This window comes from Lates calcarifer, linkage group LG3 (assembly GCF_001640805.2).
Source record: "Lates calcarifer isolate ASB-BC8 linkage group LG3, TLL_Latcal_v3, whole genome shotgun sequence".
Lineage (NCBI taxonomy): Eukaryota > Metazoa > Chordata > Actinopteri > Centropomidae > Lates > Lates calcarifer.
The window spans coordinates 16,026,240-16,047,413 of NC_066835.1; the positions used below are offsets into that span (position 1 = coordinate 16,026,240).

Sequence of the window (21,174 nt, forward strand, 5' to 3'; positions counted from 1 at the left end):
ACAAAGCTATATAAAATATATAGTTAACTGTTATACTCCTAAGGAATATCATTTTCTGTGTTTGTGTATTTTTTTGCCAAAAAAAGTCATCAGCAGCTGTAACGTCATATTTCCGCGTCGGTGTTTTTTTTTTGGAAGTCGGCGCACATCGCCGTTTGAATTTGGTAAGTGAATTAATTAGATAAAGTTGTTATAAAAAGTGATTTTAAGGTACCGTGCATGTTTTAATATTCGGACAGGATAGTAGTTCACTTTTTCTGTGGTCTGAATCGGCTGCGTTTGAAGCTGGTGGAGGTTTGGTTTCTGGTTAGCGACCTAATTAGCTTACCTGGGCTAGCAGCGGTGAACGAGCTGAAAGTAAATAAACGATTTTATTACTGAATTAATGTTAAAATAAACAGCATTAATTTGTTAATGTAGCTGTCTGTATTGTAGCGGTTGCCATCATGGTGGTGTTTCCAAGTTCACTGACGGAAGAAGAGGAGGCCCTGCAAAAGAAATATGCTAAACTAAAGAAGAAGGTAATGGGATCCATGTAGACTTGCCACTATGAATGAAGACGTGAATGTGTAACATTCAAACATTTTTGTATTGGCATGTGTAGAATTAATTCAATTTAATTTACGCAGAGATTATTCTATAGATGAAAGCAGTAATTTTGCAAGGCGTTACAATGGAAGACGCTGAAATAAGTCGTAAAAACGTGTGTGTGTGTGTGTGTGTGTAATGTTTTTTTTTTTTTTTAAGTGTTATTGTGGAATTTTCTTTTAAGAAAAAGGCGCTGCTTGCCTTGAAGAAGCAGAGTTCAACCAACCAGACAAACCAGAGTGGTTTGAAACGGAGTAAGTACATTTGACTCAATTTAAAGTAATTTGTGTTCTTACGAATTTGTTTTTTGTAACTAAAGTACACGTTGATTCTTATTTTCCCCAAATATCCCCAGTGTATACACTCAGTTGACAGTTGTTTTGTGCATGTATTGTACATTAGTTTTAGTCAAGCGTACTTAATAAACTGGCAGCTAATCACTTGAATGTACATAATATATACAGTGACATCTGCTGAGACACAAGAAACTAAGAGTTAAGAATAAGCACAATAATGAACATGATTACAATTAGACTAAATATAGACAATGGCTGCATATTTATATATTTTTGTACTAATTCAAGGTGACCCTGTTAAGTATAGATATTCAGGTGCATTAAAGTCACATTTTTGCCTAATCAAAAACACCACATATTTTGTCAATTGCTCATGAAACTACCGTAATCTGCTTTATCACAGCATTGTCGGACCAGCCTGTCGTTGACACCGCTACAGCGACAGAGCAAGCAAAGATGCTCATCAAGTCAGGAGCTATCAGTGCCATCAAATCAGAGAACAAGAACTCGGGCTTTAAACGCTCTCGAATGCTGGAGATTAAACTCAAGGTAGGATGTGATTAAATATACTGCATGACCCATAATTTACAAGGTTATTTTGGGGGTTTACAAGCAAGGGACATATAATCAGGTAGTGAAATAACATGTACATGTGGCTGCCATTATTACTATGTTATGACATTATGGAGTCCAGCTCATATATATTTATTGGAAAATGCTTAGGGTATCAAAGCAATTAGACTGTGATAGTGAACATGTGAGGAGAAGTTCGGTTGTTAAATTTTTTTGTTGCTCTTTATCTGGCACAGGACCCTGAGAAAGGCCCAATTCCTGCTTTCCTACCGTTCCAAAGAAGCGTCTCTACAGATGAAGAACAACCTGAGGTACAGTGGAGATTAAACAGGATACAGCATATTACAATTCTTTAAATTTAGAATATTGACTGGTTATTTAGAATAAGTAGTAGTGCAAAATTGACTTGCTACTTTGGCACTTTGATCACTTTTGGATCAAGACATGCTAAAGAGTGAAGTTCAGAAAATGAAAATCTGCAGCACCCTATGTTGCTGTTGAGCAGAAAACCAAAGGTGCAGTTTATTCTGATGTTATATTTGTTCTTCTTGTAGTCTGGGAAGAGAGCGCACAGGAAATCTCTTTACGAGAGGTAAAGTCCCAAAACCATGATAATGGAGCAAGACAACCAGTTTAATACACTGACAGTCAGTGTCTGTGAGTGTGACATCATTTCCCTATGTGCTCCTGCAGCTTTGTTAGTTCAAGCGACCGATACCGGGATGAGGATGAAGGAGGCAGCATGTCATCCAGCCGCGACATGGACAGAGACCGAGAGCGAGACCGCGACCGGGAGCTGGACAGGGAGCGGGACAGAGAGAGAGATAGAGACCGAGAAAGGGATAGAGACAGAGACAGAGACAGAGACAGAGGAAGGGACAGAGACCGGGACCGGGACCGAGAAAGAGACAGAGACCGAAGCAGGGACAGGGATCGAGATCGAGACCGAGACAGGGACCGGGACAGAGACAGAGATGGACCGTTTAGACGTGAGCAACCATTTCCTGTTTTCATACAAGGCGATTATACAAGAAGGTGGCCATAATAGAGAAGCCAGAGAAATGATGTTTTATTGTCTCCCATGTGTTTCTCCTCAGGGTCAGACTCGTACCCAGAGCGGAGAGGAGTGCGAAAGGGGAACACAGTGTATGTTTACGGCACCGGGCTTGTCGAAGACAGCCTGCGCTCTGCCTTCTCTCAACATGGAAACATCATCGACCTCTCCATGGACAACCCACGCAAGTATGGACCCATTAAACAGAGCTGTGTTGCACATATTGCCTGCTGTTCTGATTGTCTATATAACAGTACATCAATCCACCAATGTGATTATGTAAGACACTATTCTCTCCTAATCTTTAATGCAACTCTGATTTATGTTTCCTGTTTCTCTGTCTAGTTGTGCATTTATCACATTTGAAAAGATGGAGTCTGCAGACCAGGCTGTAGCTGAGGTTGGTGCCATTTAGTATCAGAGAAAATGACAATAATTCTTCTAATATTCTTCTCTGGAAATAATGTAGCATGTTTCAAAACAAAGCAACAATCAAAAAAGGATTCAGCAAAGAAATTTAAAACAGAGTAGAACAGGAAGTCAGCCAAACATTGAATCAGTAAATGTTACAGCATTAAGTATTTCAGCTTAATCTCATTTCATCTTTGTAGTAAAACATTAAGAAAATTTACAGAAGTAGCACAGTGCAGTTGTACAGATATTCATTCCATTGTATTTCTGTCAGGGAAGCCTAAGTATCCATCCATCATCTTTACTGCTAATCCTTTAAGGATTTGCCTTAGGTGTCCTTTAAGTGTGAATCAGAATCAGAAATATTTTATTAATCCCTCAGATTACAGTGCTCTGTATCACATACACAAAGACATTAAACATGTAAATAGAAATAATGATATAACCCCCCCATCTTCAAAATATAAAAACTGTACCCTGTTTACAGTGTGAGTCACTGCACCCCCCCTCCCCTTTAATCTATGGGCACTGACACAGAGTGGCTCCAACTTTTATTTGTATGAGTGCTTTTTTTTTTTCCACCAAATATTTAACACCCACAGAGTTTCTCCTTTATGGTTGTGAATGCAGTCATTAACATAAATGTAAAATAAGGTTTGTGATTTAAGATTATTTACTGATTAATAAATATTTTGTCTTTATTAGTATTCTAATGTAAATATTACGGTGTTACACATTCATGAGTTTAGGTCTCCAGGACACACTGGATCAAAAGTTATTTTTAATAAACTATAATTAATTAGATTGTTTTGTCAACTGTACAATAATGAACTTCCATGTTTAAGTCAATTTTTGTTGTTATATTTAAAATGTCTGATAAATCAATAATAATGAAATGCAGCCATTCTGTTAGTTTGCTAGAGGACACACTGTGCTTTTGAGGAAGCCATGCTCACGAATACAAAGTTCACCTCGCTGTGTTTTCGTCTCACAGCTGAACGGAAGCACGGTTGGAGACGTTCACATCAAAGTCAGCATCGCCAGGAAGCAGCCCATGCTGGATGCTGCCACCGGCAAATCTGTGTGGGCTTCACTGGGTAAACACGGCACTGTTATTGTTTGTTTAGACACTGATCAGACTCTCTCCGTGTGTGTCCGCACAGCGTGGATTAATTTCATCGCTGTCTCTCCTCTCCTCTCACAGCTGTGCAGAATAGCACTAAAGGCTCCTACCGGGACAAGAGGAACCAGGTCGTGTACACTGAAGATTTCCTCTGATGGAAAAAACATTTTTTGTATTTCGGCATAGAGCTTTTCGCGTTTTTTGTTTTAATGAACCATTGCCCGGCTGCTTTAAGTGTCTGTAATGCAAGATAAACAAATCATTTTGTTTTTTAGTTAACTGATAACTGTAGTTCACATGTTTGGTATGTGATGCTGTGTGTGGCAGCTTTGCTCATGAAACTAAAGCTACTGTTTTGTGGAGCTTAATAAATAGTATCCATACAATGTTACCTTGACTGAGATTAGTTTTGAATTGATAAGACACAGTCAAAATGGGAATTATATCTGTTATCAGGTTGATAAGTTGCTAATACATTGTAGTCAAAATTATAGCTACTGTGACTGCTGTAATAACCACAGGCAGTATGGGCACAGCACAGTATTTTGATCAGAACAGGGTAGATATACACTCCCACAGGTGAAACACAAATGAGCACAGTCTGAAAAAAGGTCTAATCAGGCAACATTTTAACCTCCTGAGACCCGAGCATTGATGTTGTGTTCATTTAAGTATAAAAACTGAACCATGGAGACAATTGGTTTATTTTACTGTATAACAAAAGACAGCACTCACTCTCACTCTGAAATGATAAATAAGCATCCAGAAAGCTGAAAAATCTAAATATGTATGCTGATGTCCTGTTGTCATCTTTGTTGTCTTGTCAAATTTGCATGTCATATCAAGCAACAAATACTACTGAGCATAAAGAAACAAGTTTCAATTGGAAACTTTGCTGAGATTTTGCTCTTTTACTTTCATCTTGATGAGAATGTGTAGAATGTGTTAACAGGGATTTCGGCCATCTTGTTTTTACACTGTTGAGTGCATTGTGGTTTTGCTAACAGTAGGCTACACAAAAAGTGTCAGCTAACGAGGACAACAGGTGTAAGTTTAGCAAAATGAAGTGTAAGGTGCTGCAAACGCAAAATGTAATGTCCCAGTGTGAGGACGCAGGGTCTCAGGAAGGTGAGTGAAAACACCTGTGTGAGTGGACTGTGGCTGAGAAGTGGCTTTAATTTGCATTCATCCATGTGAGTAATGTAAGAAGAGACTTTTGAATCATTTTATTTACACTCACTTATATAATCTTTTCTCTGAACTGTGATCAGTTGACATCTACAACATACATTATATTCAAGTTCAAGATTACAGTCCGAGGCAAACTAATCAAACTATTCTAACATTAACATTAAAATTACTTGAGTCTTTCCGCAGCACACATTTTGAGCCGTATGAAAAGCACAGGTGTAAATAATAAAATAAGTGATGGCTGAAATCATCGTTCACCTGTTATCATTAGTGTTATTGGTAACACCTGCACTTTCAGTATTATGATAAGTCAAAATGTCTGCTGTAAAAAAGGTCATTTGGCTCGGTGTAAATAGGTGGTTGACTGTTGAGTCTCAGTCATTTTTACCCACATCCATCATTTACTATGCATATTCATATGCAAATCTGCTAAATATATGTTGTCACAGGGATTTTATTTTCACAGTCTGATTTTTAAAGGCCTCATAGTCAGTTTTCAGCACTTGTTTAACATCCACAAGACTGATCTCCCCACTGGACAGAACTTAACTCTGTGAATTTAACTTAAGAAAGCTGCCTGAGGAGCTTTAGCTTTGACCCTTTACTGTCCTTAATGCTTTGGCCTATGACACTTGTTCAGTCACCAGGCATTCTTGTTCCTCCTCTCGTACTCTTCCTCTTGCTCTCTCAATCTCCTCCTGTTCGTGTAGGGAGTTCTGCCCCGTGGTTTTTCCGTGTTGCTCCTTCAGGTGGCGTCGTAAGGCGGGCTTGTGGGCGAAGCGGGCGTGGCAGTAGGCACAGTGGTGCGGGCGCTCGCCGCTGTGAAGGTTCATGTGGTCTATCAGCGTGGATTTTTGGGTGAAAGTCTTGTAGCACAGCGGGCACTGGTGGGTTTTGCCGGCGCCCCGGTGCACGGCCATGTGTCGGGTGAGGTTGGCCGAGTGGTGGAAGTGCTTGCCGCAGCAGGGGCAGGCGTACAGCAGGTGAGTGGAGCGGGAATGAAGAGCTAGAGAGTGGGCTGAGGGGAAAGTCATGCCGCAGTGCTCGCAGATTACAGGCCCCGCGACGCTCGATGTGGACCCCACAACCGCGACCGACTCGTCCCCTCCCTCGTTTGTTCCGACAGTTGTCAGCCCTGAACTCCCCTCACCAGCACCACAACTAGACTCCTCTAGAGAATATTGGTTCAAACCGTTGGCTGCTATTGGTGACACTTTTTCTCCCTGAGTGTCGCCCATGCTGAAGTCCAACCGTGGGAGCTCGACTGAGACGTAACTTCCTGTCTTCAGCCCTTCTTGGCTGTAGTCCAGCCCGATGCTCCCTCCCAGTCCAGTGGTCGCTAGGTACCACAAATCCTGGTGGTGAGCCACGCCCGGAGGTCTTTTCTCCTGAGACGACACCCACCTTCTCCTTTTGAAACCCCTCCCCCTGCCTCTCCCTCTGCCCCGGCCAATTTTAGCGTCGGGCAGCCTGCGCCTGAGAGCGCGGAGCCCCTCCACTGAAAGCCCCCCACTGCTGAGATCTTCCTCTGTTCGATTCAAGTCATATTCACCACCTTCTCCGATCATGACACCTTCTGTCTCTGGGTAACAAGCGTGGGGTCCATCAGAAGGAGCTCCTTTCTCTTCCTCCCTGTCTCTGTTCATCTGTTCCTCTTCGGAGATGTAGACCCTGAACACGCTGTAGTCCTCCTGTCTGGTCTCTTCCTCCTCATCTGATCCATTAACCTGTAACAGAGTTGAAGACTGAGTCAAGAATCCAGGCCTGCGACTGAAGAATTTCCAGTAAAAATGCTAATTTAAATACCCAGAGGCCAAGGTGGCATCTGTCCATCCATGAGTCCAAAATGAAAAATATTTTGTTTACAATGTCATAAAACTAAGAAAAACAGGAAACCCTCACTCTTTAGGAGCTGAAACCAGGAAATGCTTGACCTTTAGTGCTTGATAAATGCCCTCAAACAACTGATGGATTTAAAAAAAAAAAGATCAATTCATCTTTTCAGGACTTGAAGTGTCATGATGATGAGCGGGTAGGAGCTGTTTATACTGGTGCTCTGCTGTGGTGAGTGTTTTCAAAGGCCAACAGTAGTGGAGACTTGAGTAATATTTATTACCCCTGTGCTGTCCTCTTTACCTTTTCATTGCCCTGCCCTGTCCCCACTATTTATCACACTTCAACTGACCGTTGACTGCTGGGACCATTTATGACTGGGTATAAAAGTGCTGCAGCGAGGAAAGAGAAGAGCACCCTCTCTCCTCCGTAAGCAAGCAGACATTATCCAGTCAACAGCTGTGAATTTGTGAGTGTTTTACTCTGAATAAATCTTTATTTTTAAAAAGGCAGGGAAAGTGAGGGAAAGTTCTGACCAAATTATTACTATTAATCGAATCGGTGAGCATCATAAACACCACAAATAATCTGACACTGTGTGGGGTTAAAAAGTACCCTGGTCACACACAAACCTTAATACATGGCTCATCCAGCATGGGACCATCATCGTGGTGTTGACTGCTGCCCTGAGCGGACATATCACTGTTGTTCTCCTCGGCCGATCGCACCACAGGACTGGCTGGGTCCACGGGCGAGGGTCGGCTCGTGGGAGGAGATGCGACGGAATGAATGCTGCCACTGACGATCACCAGTTGAGACGGATTCTCCTCTGCAGTCATCTAGAGGAATAAGTGGGAATGAAAGACAAAATGGGTCAAAACCTATGATGGCCGAGCTGCATTTGAAAGCTGTGAAAAGTGGTGAGAGTGTGTTACTGTATATAAAAGATGTAGAGGAAAAGAGGTACACTGTGTACACTCAGTAGGTAAAGTTAGGATCAAATCAAAACAAACGCACTCAAGACATATGTGTCAACTAGAAAGACTACAACCTTTTAAAATGACAGTTTTGGGTTACTGACCTTCGGCTGACTGGGGTTCTTTAGCTGCACATACTTCTTCAGAGCTCCTCTGCAGCGCTCCACAATATGCTCCATCTGCAGGTAGCTGGCAGCGGTCAAGTAGTTGACAATCTCCTCTGGGTTGAACTGCAGCACACCAGTGTAACAGGACTGGAGCAGATCGCACACCACTGTGGAGCTATACAGCATTGACACCTGGATAAAAAAGTGACACAGAAACATGGAGGAGCACTGTTTTTACTCAACAAAGAGAGACACAATGACAGCTTTGACAGTGCAACAGTGTGTGTGTTATTATCTGCCTGCCTGAAGCTTTGGGGATGGGTTGAGGAGGAACTGGTCCCTCAGGAAAGGCGAGCAGGCGGCAAGCACCACCTTATGTCCCCTGAAGATCTGGTTGTTGCTGGCCATGATGGTGATGTCACAGAAATGCTGACGGGACCTCAGTGAATTCATGTGCTTCAGGGTCGTGTCCCCGTGACCCGGTAACCGGAAACACAGCATCTCCATCTTTGCCTGAGCAGAAATGGGGATTTGTGTTATTGTTATCACAGTGTTCACTGCAGAGAACTCAATGAGGTTTTCTTTAGCCGATGAAAACACCGACAAAATGGCTGAGGCAAATAAACAGACACGCTTAACACTAGATACATAATGGCAACCTGATTACAAATACAGTCAACTGAGACCAAGGGCAGTTCATGCTCCTGCCTAGCTCTACATGAACACATGGAAGACACAGTTTCACACAGCACAGGGGCATAAGATCAATTTTCTTCCCATATCCAGCTTTTAAAGGATTAGCTCTGGGAATGTCTCAGAGTTTTATTCATATATATTTGAGCCAACATGTTGGTGAGAATTTCATACTGAGCCGTTTGCTCCAGGTGTACATCTCATCCCCAGTTTTGCAACTGCCAAAACCACAGAGTCAGGGCTCAAGATGCAACAAGTGTGCGGATGTATTAGTGTATTGAGGTCAAACGGTAGAGGCAACAGCAACTGCAGCATTGCCTCTTGTTTAGTAGCTGCCTGGAAAACAAAGTTTCAGAGGAGGAATCAACTGAATAAGGTAAATCTGTGAGCGATATCAACCTCTTAAAAAACTGAGTGACACACAGAGGTGAAATGATTAGTTGATTAACATATAAACTAATCAAAAACCTTTTTGTAATCAATGGTTTCACCCCCTCAAATGTGAGGATTTGCTGCTTTACTTTGTCACTAGACATCTATGAGTTACTTTGAAATTGTGATGGTCAATTCTGTTTTCTGACACTTTGAAGACAAACGGTGAGAAAATAAATATAATAACTATATTAATCTATAATGAGCTCTCCTAGAGCCTCTTTCTCTTCAGATTCTGCAAAGCATATCTAAAATGTTGAGGAAATCATCAAACGTGAATAAAAACCTGTCGATCAGGACTGAGTTGAGCAAATCAGACAAAAATCAGACAGTATAAAACGTGTTATTCTTTTTCCTCATTCTGGCTGAAAGTATGTCAAGGAGATTACATCACTGGTAGCTTTGAAACCATGAAAGGACAAATTTACTCTGTATTACTTGCTAGCGACATGTTTAATGTAATCCAATACATCAGGTGGTATCTAGTCTCACGCCACTGTGTCGATAATTATCTTTAAATCGCCAGTTGTGAATTGAGGGACACTGAAAAGTTAGCTAACATGTGGGGACGTGAGGGGAGCTACAAAACAAGATAAGTGCACTGTATAATAAAAATGAGGCTGGTTAGTCGAGGGTGAAATCGATCGTGGCACAGTTATTTTCCTCTTTTCCTTGTGGCCTAGCGAACCCACTTGTCTGAACGTTAGCTAAGGTTAGCTACTAGTTAGCTTGCTGGGAACCATCCACATAAACAAACAAATGCCCCCGTCAAACTTTGCCGTCACTTACCTTGCCCGTTCCTTTCGTTAGATGTCTTGTGAGCTTTCTTCAAAAATGAATCCGGGTTTTGTTACCACAGGGCAAACGTTGACTAAGGTGGCGTTAGTTTGCTGGCAGTGTTTTCTCATCCATGCTGCCACTAGCTTCCACCCCGATCTCTGTTTACTTTTTGGCCTCTTTGTGGAGGCAGCGCATCCCGTGACAACAGAAACAAGCGGCCGGACCTTCGCCGCTGCTAAAACTGACTTTGAATCGGTTTTAGTGTGAAGCCTCTCCTGGCGGTTTGCCGTGAAGCCAGCGTACGCACGCTGACTTCTGATCAGCGGGTTTTAAAATCAACGGTCACAGAGGGGGGCGGGGCTCAGCCGATGACGCGGCACGCTACTTAACGTAAACGCTCGTTGGGAAATATGTCGGCATCTGCATCTGAGACAACGACAAAGGTAGAAAACCTACTCTAACACAAAATTAGACGTTAACGAAATTTAAGTTTGTTTCAAAACTTCTAAACGCAGTAGATTGCACAGCAAAAACATGTCAGTGAAGCTGCAGTGTACTACATCCCAAAACATCTCAATTTGACGGTTATGAGAGCTCTTTGTTGCAAGCTGTGCTACACTGCTAGCAACATTAGCCTACAACAGTTTGAATTTTACTTAATATGTTGCTTGTGTTTTTACTTATTTTCATGGTTCTTTAACTGTTTACAACCAGCGTCTTGTGTTGCTTTAATCATGTTATGATATTTTTTGTATAGGCCGGTTTTCAAGGCAGATATTAAGATAAACTATCGCTTTTTGAAACACTTCGCTTAAGCTTTTAAGGAGTCAACTTGCGAAATCTAGCTTCATATTCCTATTTATTTTACAGACTATTGTTGGCTGAAGGGTCCTGCTTTGGTTTGTGTGATAGGCATGAATGGGTTGATTGACAGATGGTTGTGAAATGAGAAAAAAACACAAGACTTATCTACTTTCAGTACTTGGTAGTTATCCATTGTAATCCCGTTATAAAATGGTGCGTTATTACTTGACCAGCTAGTGATAGAAAAAAAAACAACAACAGTCGATATCAGCAGTGTTGTAAATTTGCTACTCTCTTACTTGGTATAATACAAAAATATTGCCTGGCTTTAGGTAGCACAATCTTTATGGATACACACTTTAGCATAACATGGTTCACGTTTGAAGTGCAGGCTTGTAATATGTAATTCATTTAGACTGTGATGTGTATGAAGGTGTTCATGTATAGCCATTCATTTCGCCAGGTTTATTCTCAAAAACAAAGTAGATCACAGTTCTGTGCATGCACATACAGCTCCAAGAATAGCTAAGTTGCTGAACTGCAGTGAATGAATACATTGAGTAACCTGTAATCCTGACTGTCAGTTACTTTTATGCAGTATGCATATAGACATATTCTTATGTTGTTTCTCTATCAGAAGCCCCCTGAAGGAAATGACTCAGAAACACCGGCAGAGTCGTTAGCTGGACCAAGTCAAATCAAGGAAGGTAACGTCTACATGTCATTAATGCAGATGATGCACAACAGGTTTCATGTGAACAATTTAACAGAATTATACTGCTATTTTGATTTTCACTTTACGTCTGTATGCTAGTTTTCAAAAGTCCTTGAGAACTCTGAATGTTTCTCAGATAATGCAGCCTCCACCACAGCTGCTGTTGCCAAGAAGACAGAGCCCATGGGTGGTATGCCATCGATGTTGTCATCACAGCAGCCTGGCAAGGACGCTTCCAGAGCTGGAGAGGAGGGCGAGAAATCATCACCTGCTTCATCCACGAACAAACCTGCTGCAGGTGAGACTTGATGTTGCTGAAATGGTGACTCTGTTTGAGTTACTGGATTTCATTTGTTACTTATTAGTAATTGCTTTTACTTCCCTCCTACAGGCCACGCTGCAAAGTCCCTTCCCTCAACATCCTCCTCTTTGTTGTCCTCCTCTCCTTCTACGTCTTCAACGTTGTCCCCTGGCCGAGCAAAGATGAGCGTATCAGGGCCTGGCAGCAGTAAATCCATCCCGCCGCTTGCTCCTTCTTCCTCCTCTTCTTCCTCTTCTTCCTCTTCTGCTACAGCCTCCTCGTCTCCCTCTGTCTCCCCTGCCCCGCCCAAGATCCACAGAGCCCGCAAGACCATGAACAGGCCTCCACCAGGACAGGTGAGCCTACATCATCTCCAATGTCCTTTGATTCTTGAGCAGAGTAACACTCTTCAAGGTGTGTTGTGAAATGTTAAAATGGTCATGTTGTTCTTGGAACTTTTTCATGACCATTTAAGTCACTTATTATTTTTGTTGCACAGATGAGTCACATTGAGTCACCTGTTACACCTGTGACTCCTTCAGGATCCTCTACCTGCCTTTCCTCTGACTCTGAAACTGGTTTGTAGCTGTACAATATTCACACTAACTAATATTTACCTGTGTAAAATAATCACCTTGCTGTGAATAACTCACTTTCTCATGGTTTATGTTGCCTTGTTATGTTTCCATTAGTTGTAAAAAGGAGAAAACTGGATCAGTTATCCGACAGCACAGCTGAGAAGTCTGAGAATGTTCCTGACAATGCTCAAACTGTGGTGAGATGATGTTTTTGTAAATATATAATTTACACTTTACTAAGATAAGACGTCAGTTGTTAATGTTGTCTCTTGCTGATGTCTTTTCCGATTTCTTTTAAAAACTCAGGAAGAAACGTTATTCCATAAAAAGGTGGAGCCGGTTACCAAGTCTGTACCAGTGAAGAGCAACAGCAGCGTGGGGAAGGCAGACGAGGAAGCAGCCAAGAAAATACAGATTTCTAGTCCGTCCACACAAGATTCAGAAAAGGTGTGAGACTGAGATTTTCATATTGTCCCTTAAAACAGGTCAGCCATTGTCACCAAATTTATTTTGTCTCATTTATAGTTTAATGACAGTGGGGGAGAAGCAAAGCAGCAAACTAAAGACGTTGAGGGGTCAGTGAACATGTCAGATCATGTGAGTGATTCTATCTTACTACCTTGATAATTACTTTAATATCTTTTGCTTTGTTTAAAAACATTTCACACAGTCTTGACCCATATAGATGTCACTCTAGCCAACTAGCCTGTTACCCCGGCAATACCAGCCCACAATTAGACAACTGCTTAGAAGTTTCAGCCTCTTTTCTACCAGTCACACATGTCACATTTTTATATTCAGACAGACTTTCTCCCTTGCAGAGTTCAGAGTCTGAAACACAGAGAGCTGCCCAGAGTAGAAGAGAGAGCGAGGAGTCTTCATGGACGCAGTCAGATCAGGACAAAGAGAGAAACACTGCTGATGTGGTGGAGACAGTGGGAGGTGAGTAACATTACATACATTTTTTTTACTAAAACCACACCTGTCTTAATACTTTTTTGATTCAGTGTTGCGAAACATTAAAAGGTTTCCAGTGTGTTTTTATCATGGCTGATGCTTATAGTTTGTCATTTGGTCTGACCTCAGCAGGAAGGTCTGCAGAGTACACAGAGGTTCCTTTGGGTGCTCTGGACATCGCTGCTGCTGACAGTCTGACACTTTCTCCTCATCATGGTAGGTTTATGATAGATACTGTAAAATGAATCTGCAACTGTCATCATCATCATTTTTATGCCATTTTCAAGAAAGCAAAATGCCCAAAACTCTGACTTCAGCTTCTCAAATGTGAAGATTTGTTGTCTATCCCACATTGAGCTCTGGTAAATTTTACTGACTATAGCTGCTGACAAATTCTCCTCCCCTCTGCAGAGGGCAGCGATGCAGGAGACACTGAGCGGCTGGAAGAGCTTCCTCTGTGCAGCTGCAGGATGGAGGCTCCACGTGTTGACAGCACTAGCCACCGAGTCAGCAGACAGTGTATGGCCACAGAGAGCATCAACGGAGAGGTTTGTCTCTGTCTTTGCTTGTTGAGGCTAAGTGTTTGATGAGGCTAAGAGACTAGGAATAATACTTGTCAAGATATTAATGCCCAACATGGCTCCCCCGACAAGGTTGTTTTGAGGCTAGGATATGATTTGAACATAAATACATAAATACTGCTGGTCTGTGATACATCAAAAAGGTAACTTTCCTTTAACTCTGTGTAATTTGTTTTACAGCTGAGGGCTTGTACCAGTCGGACTATTAAAGGAGAGACCATGCGACCATCTAGTCGGGTGCCCCTCATGGTGCTTTGTGACGTCCATCGGTCACACATGGTCAAACACCACTGTTGTCCTGGGTGCGGTTACTTCTGCATAGCGGTAAGAGTTTAAATCACCTGCTCTCATTATTAGAAATACTCCAATATAATGTATTTAATGGTGTTCAGCACAGAAACTACTTTAGGGCTTTAAGACTTATATTTAAATGTGGCTTAAAATTAATGTTCTTGCCTGCCTCCTTCTCCTCCTCTTTCTCTTTCTCCACATCCTAAATCTTCTCCTCTCTCAGGGCACATTTCTTGAGTGCTGCCCGGACCAGCGCATCGCTCACCGTTTCCACCGGGGTTGTGTGACGGTGCTGGGAGGCGGGCGCAGCAGGGCAAACGGCGGCGGCATGCTTTTCTGTCCCCACTGTGGTGAAGATGCCTCGGAGGCCCAGGAAGTCACCATCCCCTCCTTCAGCTCAGCCACCGCCTCTGCGACCACCGTCGTCACCATGTCGGCATCTTCCACGACCACCCCGTCTCTGCCGCCGTCTGTCCCCGCTGCGCCCTCCCTCACAGCCTCCACAGGGGGAATGAAGGATGGAAAGATGCCTGAAAGACCTGTCAGGTAAAACTGAATGACACATGAAAGAAATTATTGTTGGATTTGATCTGTATAAAACTTAATTTGTTTACTCTTTCCCTCTTTCACTACCTCTTTTAGTGCTCGTATGCGCAGCCATGGTTTGGTCACACTGGCAGTGGAGCAGCAGCAGCCCCCACAGCCTGCAACCTCAGCAGGGACTGTGGCTGCTGCTCCCCCAGCAGAGGAGGGAGTGGACAGCGTGGGGCCCTCTCTCTGTATGCCAAATGGGAAACCCATCAGCCCCAGTGCACTTCCACCTGGGCCCAGCAGGGCGGCGCTGCAGAAGGCCATTCTAACACAGGACACAGAGAGGTTGGTGATTTTATTGTTTTCAGCCACAGTAGATTAAGTGATTGAACAGTGGACTAGATACAGTAATCAATGGATGTAAGAGTATTTTTAATTACATTTTTGGTTCTTTTTATGTAATGTTTAGCAGGTTGCAGTGTAAGTACATTTTACTGTTGACGATGTTTTTGTGCTAGCAGTTCAGAGGTGTTCTATACTTGAAAATATCTGATCAGCAGCAGTTTGCAGCCACAGCAAAATTGTATGTGGTAATAAGATACTTCAAGTAAGCCAAAATATTTCAGTTTTATTTGCTTTAGCTCTTCCAGCTGAAATTACATGTTTTTAGTCAGAGGGAGGATCTCAGACTATTCCAGACCTCATTGGAAATGTTTTTGATTTGCCAGGAGGAAGAAACTGAGGTTCCACCCTCGCCAGCTCTACCCCGCTGCCAAGCAAGGAGAGGTGCAGAGAGTTCTGCTCATGCTGAGTGAGTTCGCTATGGACGTCTCCTTTGACAAAAATTAGTGCTGACTATATTAAAATAAGTAAAAAATGATAGAGCTGATTTTATATTTTATCGTCTGGTTCTCTATTGTAGATCACTGTAAATTTGTACAGAAATATCTATTAAGACTGTTTTTGTGTGTGTGTGTCAGTGGAGGGTATAGATCCAACATACCAGCCTGACTCTCAGAACAGGCGCTCTGCTCTACACGCTGCTGCTCAGAGAGGTCTGTTGGAGGTCTGCTACATGCTGGTACAGGTGAGAAATTGAGTGCATTATTAGCACCTGTCTTGGATTCTTTCATATGATTAGTGGACATGAGAAAGTTTTGAGAGACAATCAGTCCAAACCAGAGAAATTCAGTTTAGTCTATTATATAATAGAATAAATTGTATAAATTGAATTTGATTAAAGATTATTTTTAACTGTACACTAACAGGCTGGTGCTCAAGTGGATGCCCAGGACAAAGACCTGAGGACTCCTCTGTTGGAAGCGATCATCAACAATCACATTGAGGTGGCTCGCTACCTGATCCAGAACGGTGCCTGCGTCTATCATGTTGTGAGTGTCTGTTAGTGCCTAAGATAACATAACCTCAGAGATTTGGTTGATATGGATTTCAGTCTTTGTTGATGTCACTGTTCACCAGGAGGAGGATGGATATACAGGCCTCCACCATGCAGCCAAACTGGGCAACCTAGAAATCGTCAACATGCTGTTGGAGACGGGGCAGGTTGATGTGAACGCACAGGTAATGAACAAGATCTGTGATTATTTAACTTCACTATTTTCCTAGAGGCTGATCACACCGTGATACGAGGCCAGTGTGTAGCCTGATTCTGATATCTTGTTTGTTGGTTTTAGGACAGCGGCGGCTGGACGCCGATCATTTGGGCTGCAGAGCACAAACATGTTGACGTGATCAAAGCGCTGTTGAACAGAGGAGCTGATGTCACCATTAATGATAAGGTAAGTTTCTACAAGTCAACACTGGGGTTAGTAGGAAGTGTTACTGTGAAAAACGCTCCTCTGAATATTCCTGGTTAATATACACTAACCAAAGCTGGATTGCAGCAGTGGACACTGTTGGAAGAAATATTTTAAGAATAACAATATATATCAGTCTTTGTATTTTTTCTTTTTGTCCTTGGTGATTCAGAGGTCTGGGTTCAGCTTGTGTTTTTAAACTCCCCAGTCTAATTGAAGTGGTGATTTTAAAATACTTCATTTGAAAAAAACATATTTTAAGTGGGCGTCTGTAGAAGGTCAGCATAATGGCATAAAAATACCCCAAACAAGTTCCTAGAGCTCTAAGAAAACATCTTAATATCTCTAATTTTGTGTGATCAACAATCCAAAACCCAAAGTTTACTGTCATAGAACACTAAAAAACAATTGGTGATTTCATTTGATTTTCTTGTAACACATGGCAACAGAGACAGACATGGCAAAGTGGATGTAGCTGTATGAAAATATTTCAGGTTATTACTTTAAACAGTCTTCTCCTTCCCACCAGGAGCTGAATGTGTGTCTCCACTGGGCGGCGTACGCAGGGAACGTGGATATAGCAGAGCTGGTGTTGAACTCCGGCTGTTCCCTCGCCTCAGTTAACATGCACGGAGACACGCCACTCCACATCGCTGCCAGAGAAGGATACCTGGAATGTGTTACGTGAGTTAATGTCGATCACAAGCTGCTGACTCATTTAATGTAGGTCAACCCCTGTTGTGTGTACAGACAGTGAATGTATGGACATAATGTAGATTTTTCTCTTTCCTCTGCAGGTTGTTCCTCTCCAGAGGTGCAGATATAGACATCATGAACAGGGAAGGAGACACACCCCTCACCCTTGCTCGGGTTGATACACCGGTGTGGGTCGCACTCCAGATCAACAGGAAGCTGCGTAGGGGAATTACCAATCGCATGCTTCGGACTGAAAGGATCATCTGCAGGTAGGCTGTGTTGTTGTGTTAAAGGAGCTGTTTTTCTGATGCTCAACTTCCTGATCGTCCTGAGTTAACTCCTTGCTCTCTCTTGCAGTGATATTGCACAGGGGTATGAGAACGTACCAATTCCCTGTGTGAACGCAGTGGATGACGAGGGTTGTCCTTCAGACTACAAATATGTTTCAGAAAACTGTGAAACTTCAGCAATGAACATAGATCGCAACATTACACACTTACAGGTAACATGTCAATCAAGCTCTTGTTTCGACTTTTTATTATACAAACACACAGCTGTTTAATCTGCTGTGAAAAATACATCTCTTTGATTTTATTATCATTTCCAGCACTGTAGCTGCACTGATGACTGCTCATCTAGTAACTGCCTCTGTGGACAGCTGAGCATCCGCTGCTGGTATGACAAGGTAAACAGAAGTGTTGTTTTAAAAGCTGCATCCTCAAAAAAAGTTGACTCAGAAATCCTGATCTTTTTGGTTTCATTTCAATACTAACCTAAATTATTCAAGCTGAAGATGACAGGAGTTGTGTGCAGTTAGAAAAAAGTGAGTTTTCCAGACCTCTGTAGCCTGCTCCTCATCTCTGCTGGAAGCTAGCAGCTCAAGGCTACTACTGGCCTAACACACCACATCTCTGAATGAACTGTCTGAGTTTGAGTTGCATTTTGGGTATGTGTGAAATTAAAAAAGGATAATATCTCCTCCTTGCTGCATTGATATTGAACTCTGTCGTGAGTCCGAGCATGTTATACAAGTGCAAGTGATAAATTAGTGGCATACTCCTCTTTAAATACTGAGACATTTAACAACTTCATGTGTTCTCTACCACATGAAGCAGTAAACAAAAAGAGATTTTTTTCTAAGGAATCAGTGAAGATCTGAATAATTTGCATTTTAATTTTTATGAGGCTTTGGTTTATATGTCATTGATATAACTAATTAACTGGTTACAGAATAATTCAGTGTTAAACTGAAGAAATGAAAGTAATCTCAACTTGTTTTTGCCTCTTTTTTTTTTTCTGTCACCAGGATCAGCGGCTGCTCCAAGAGTTCAACAAAATCGAGCCTCCGCTGATATTTGAATGCAACATGGCGTGTTCCTGTTATCGAACGTGCAAGAACAGGGTGGTACAGGCTGGCATCAAGTAAGAATGCACAAGACTTGTGACGTTAATTGGCTTCAAGTGAAAAACCTGCTTCTTGGTGACCAGATGAATAACCATATTTAATTTAATTTAATTATTATCACAGATGATTAACAGCACTGCAGAGACTGAAATGTGTTGCAAACTGAAAACAATCTGCCAAAGCCTTATTATATCTCAGTATCTATTTATTTTCTCAGCATTTGCACTGCTTGCTTTCTTCTTGACTACTACAGCCTGAACCCCGATAATTTCCTCATTCTTCAACAGAGTTCGTCTTCAGCTCTACAGGACAGAGAAGATGGGCTGGGGGTGTTCGAGCTCTGCAGGATATTCCCCAGGGAAGCTTCATCTGCGAGTAAGAGGCACCGGTCCACTGGGTGCACAGCAACAGGCTGCTTTTATACGAAAAGTCAGAGGTTAAAAGTTTAAGTTTCACTCTTCTTACCACACAGATATGTCGGAGAGCTGATCTCTGATGCAGAGGCAGACGTTAGAGAGGACGACTCATACCTGTTCGACCTGGACAACAAGGTGAACCTTTGTAAAAATGTTTTTCAGTTTCTGCTTCATAGAAAAAGCAAAAAGGAGAGAGGCGACAGCGAAGAAAAACGTAGGAGATACAGGATCTGGATTATTTCCTGTACGACCAATAATAACTAACTATAGTAAATAACCAACCAGACCTGATCCCAGTCAGCAAACGGATTGTATCTACAGCTGCTGAGCTAAACAACATTATCCCAGGTTGTAGCTTACAGCAGTGGAAAGTTTTAATGCTCAACCATCAGGTATGGCATGAAACACGACGTCAGTATCTGTTTATCACAGGTTCTCATGTGTTTTCTGTGCAGGACGGGGAGGTGTACTGTATCGACGCCCGGTACTACGGCAACATCAGCCGCTTCATCAACCACCTGTGTGACCCCAACCTCATCCCGGTACGCGTGTTCATGTTGCACCAAGACCTGAGATTTCCCCGCATCGCCTTCTTCAGCTCCAGAGACATCCTCAGCGGCCAAGAGCTGGGGTGAGTAGTCGCTTAAAATCACCATGTTTATTCTTTTTATTTCCTCCCTTTGTTGTTCCTGGAGCGTGTGCGTTGACCGGCGTTGTCTGTTTCACCAGGTTCGACTACGGAGACCGGTTTTGGGACATTAAGAGCAAGTACTTCACCTGTCAGTGCGGATCAGAGAAGTGCAAACACTCGGCCGAGGCCATCGCCTTGGAGCAGAGCAGGCTGGCTCGGCTGGAGACCTGCCCAGAATCTGGAGCTGACTGTGGGATGACCATCCTGGGAAACTCTTAAAACACTTTACCCATGGGGCCTTTGAAGTAACCTCTTCAGTTTTTACATGCGCACATTAGCAGTGGAAATACACAACACCGATTCTGTGTTTGATGTATGGTGCTGTTTTTTTTCTACTTGTGGTTGAGATGTTGGCCCCTCCCTCCCGCTGAAAACCATCAGCCAATTTAAAGTGTATCATTTCCCCTACGGTAGAGGACGTGGGCCTTAACATATTTTTAGTATCATGTTTGGAGAAAACGGTATATATATATATACTGTATATACAGTATTTTTACTGTATCTCACTCTGACCTTTTGCCTTCTTGCATTAGGAATCTTTCATCATACAACAGTCATACATACATATTTGTGTATTTTCTGTTGTGCCAACAAACACAATGCATTTTGACACAGCACAGTAATGGGTCGGCCTCTGTAGCCCATGCTGGACTCATTTATAAGGACCTGAGAGATAGTGATGTTGCGTTAGCTTTATTTTCTTTATTTTTTATACATATTGTTTTCTTTTGTCACATTTAGTGTAATAAATTAGCTCATGAGTTGATCTGTGGGCTCCTGTACTAAGTGTCATTTTTAATGTATGTTTACTTTTTACTTAATGGAACATAAAGTTAACTTTTTTTTGCTTGTGTTATATGTATACTGTTTAAATTTGTCAGGTTTTAAGACAGATGTATATTCAAGGCAGCTACATAACAACAGGAGTGTTACCTGCTGCTGTTACTGTATCATTATATTATCAGCAGGGGGCATTTTGCAGGCCGAGATGCAAAGCAAGAGAAGAGCTGCTACACTGGGCACAGTCAGAGATGAGACAAAGAGAAGAGGTTTCACTCTGCCAATTTTTCTGTACACAACAATATCTCCTACACATTCTACCATTGATCATCATCTGCAAAACAAAATATAAAACGTTAACAGTGACACACTCAGGCACCAAAATGTACTCCATTATACTTTGAGTAATATATTGCAATTATTCAGTTATTTTTAAGTAATCTATGAGAAGAGGTAACAGGTAAAGATAATTTAAATAGTAGTGTTGAAAATAAACTCAAAACTGTACTCAAGCACAGTTCTAGGGTAGCAGTAGTATATAATATAAACCATT

The 21,174-nt window shown here is 42.2% G+C and overlaps 3 protein-coding genes across 4 annotated transcripts; 2 read left to right on the top strand and 1 right to left on the bottom strand.

The window, feature by feature from the left end:
• The first annotated feature begins 25 nt into the window (after positions 1 to 25).
• On the top strand, positions 26 to 4,436 carry nelfe (negative elongation factor complex member E). 2 transcript variants are annotated; one of them, XM_018702609.2, is made up of 11 exons: positions 26 to 164; positions 436 to 521; positions 773 to 842; positions 1,288 to 1,433; positions 1,694 to 1,768; positions 2,012 to 2,049; positions 2,151 to 2,446; positions 2,555 to 2,699; positions 2,857 to 2,911; positions 3,917 to 4,019; positions 4,127 to 4,436. In XM_018702609.2, exons 2-11 carry the CDS (start codon positions 447 to 449, stop codon positions 4,198 to 4,200), a joined length of 1,077 nt encoding a protein of 358 aa, XP_018558125.1. In that variant the 5' UTR covers positions 26 to 164; positions 436 to 446; the 3' UTR covers positions 4,201 to 4,436. The 2 variants fall into 2 exon arrangements, with proteins under 2 accessions (XP_018558125.1, XP_018558126.1); XM_018702610.2 differs by lacking the exon at positions 26 to 164 and having other exon boundaries at positions 453 to 521; positions 748 to 842.
• An 820-nt stretch (positions 4,437 to 5,256) lies between these two features.
• Positions 5,257 to 10,348, bottom strand: LOC108901186 (zinc finger and BTB domain-containing protein 12). The gene is made up of 5 exons (XM_018702608.2): positions 10,068 to 10,348; positions 8,457 to 8,666; positions 8,151 to 8,345; positions 7,702 to 7,908; positions 5,257 to 6,963 (listed from the first exon to the last, which is right to left on the bottom strand). Exons 2-5 carry the CDS (start codon positions 8,658 to 8,660, stop codon positions 5,860 to 5,862), a joined length of 1,710 nt encoding a protein of 569 aa, XP_018558124.1. The 5' UTR covers positions 8,661 to 8,666; positions 10,068 to 10,348; the 3' UTR covers positions 5,257 to 5,859.
• A 28-nt stretch (positions 10,349 to 10,376) lies between these two features.
• ehmt2 (euchromatic histone-lysine N-methyltransferase 2) lies at positions 10,377 to 20,623 on the top strand. The gene is given in 29 exon segments (XM_051067932.1): positions 10,377 to 10,501; positions 11,500 to 11,569; positions 11,714 to 11,875; positions 11,969 to 12,234; positions 12,378 to 12,456; positions 12,571 to 12,653; positions 12,763 to 12,903; positions 12,982 to 13,053; positions 13,278 to 13,398; positions 13,543 to 13,629; positions 13,825 to 13,961; positions 14,175 to 14,318; positions 14,509 to 14,831; positions 14,928 to 15,161; positions 15,545 to 15,627; positions 15,797 to 15,903; positions 16,085 to 16,207; positions 16,296 to 16,397; positions 16,511 to 16,615; positions 17,145 to 17,317; positions 17,431 to 17,598; positions 17,687 to 17,831; positions 17,937 to 18,014; positions 18,636 to 18,751; positions 19,022 to 19,061; positions 19,063 to 19,109; positions 19,207 to 19,285; positions 19,606 to 19,781; positions 19,880 to 20,623. Coding segments are annotated over 29 exon segments (3,675 nt in total). The 5' UTR covers positions 10,377 to 10,468; the 3' UTR covers positions 20,061 to 20,623.
• The last annotated feature ends 551 nt before the right edge of the window (positions 20,624 to 21,174 follow it).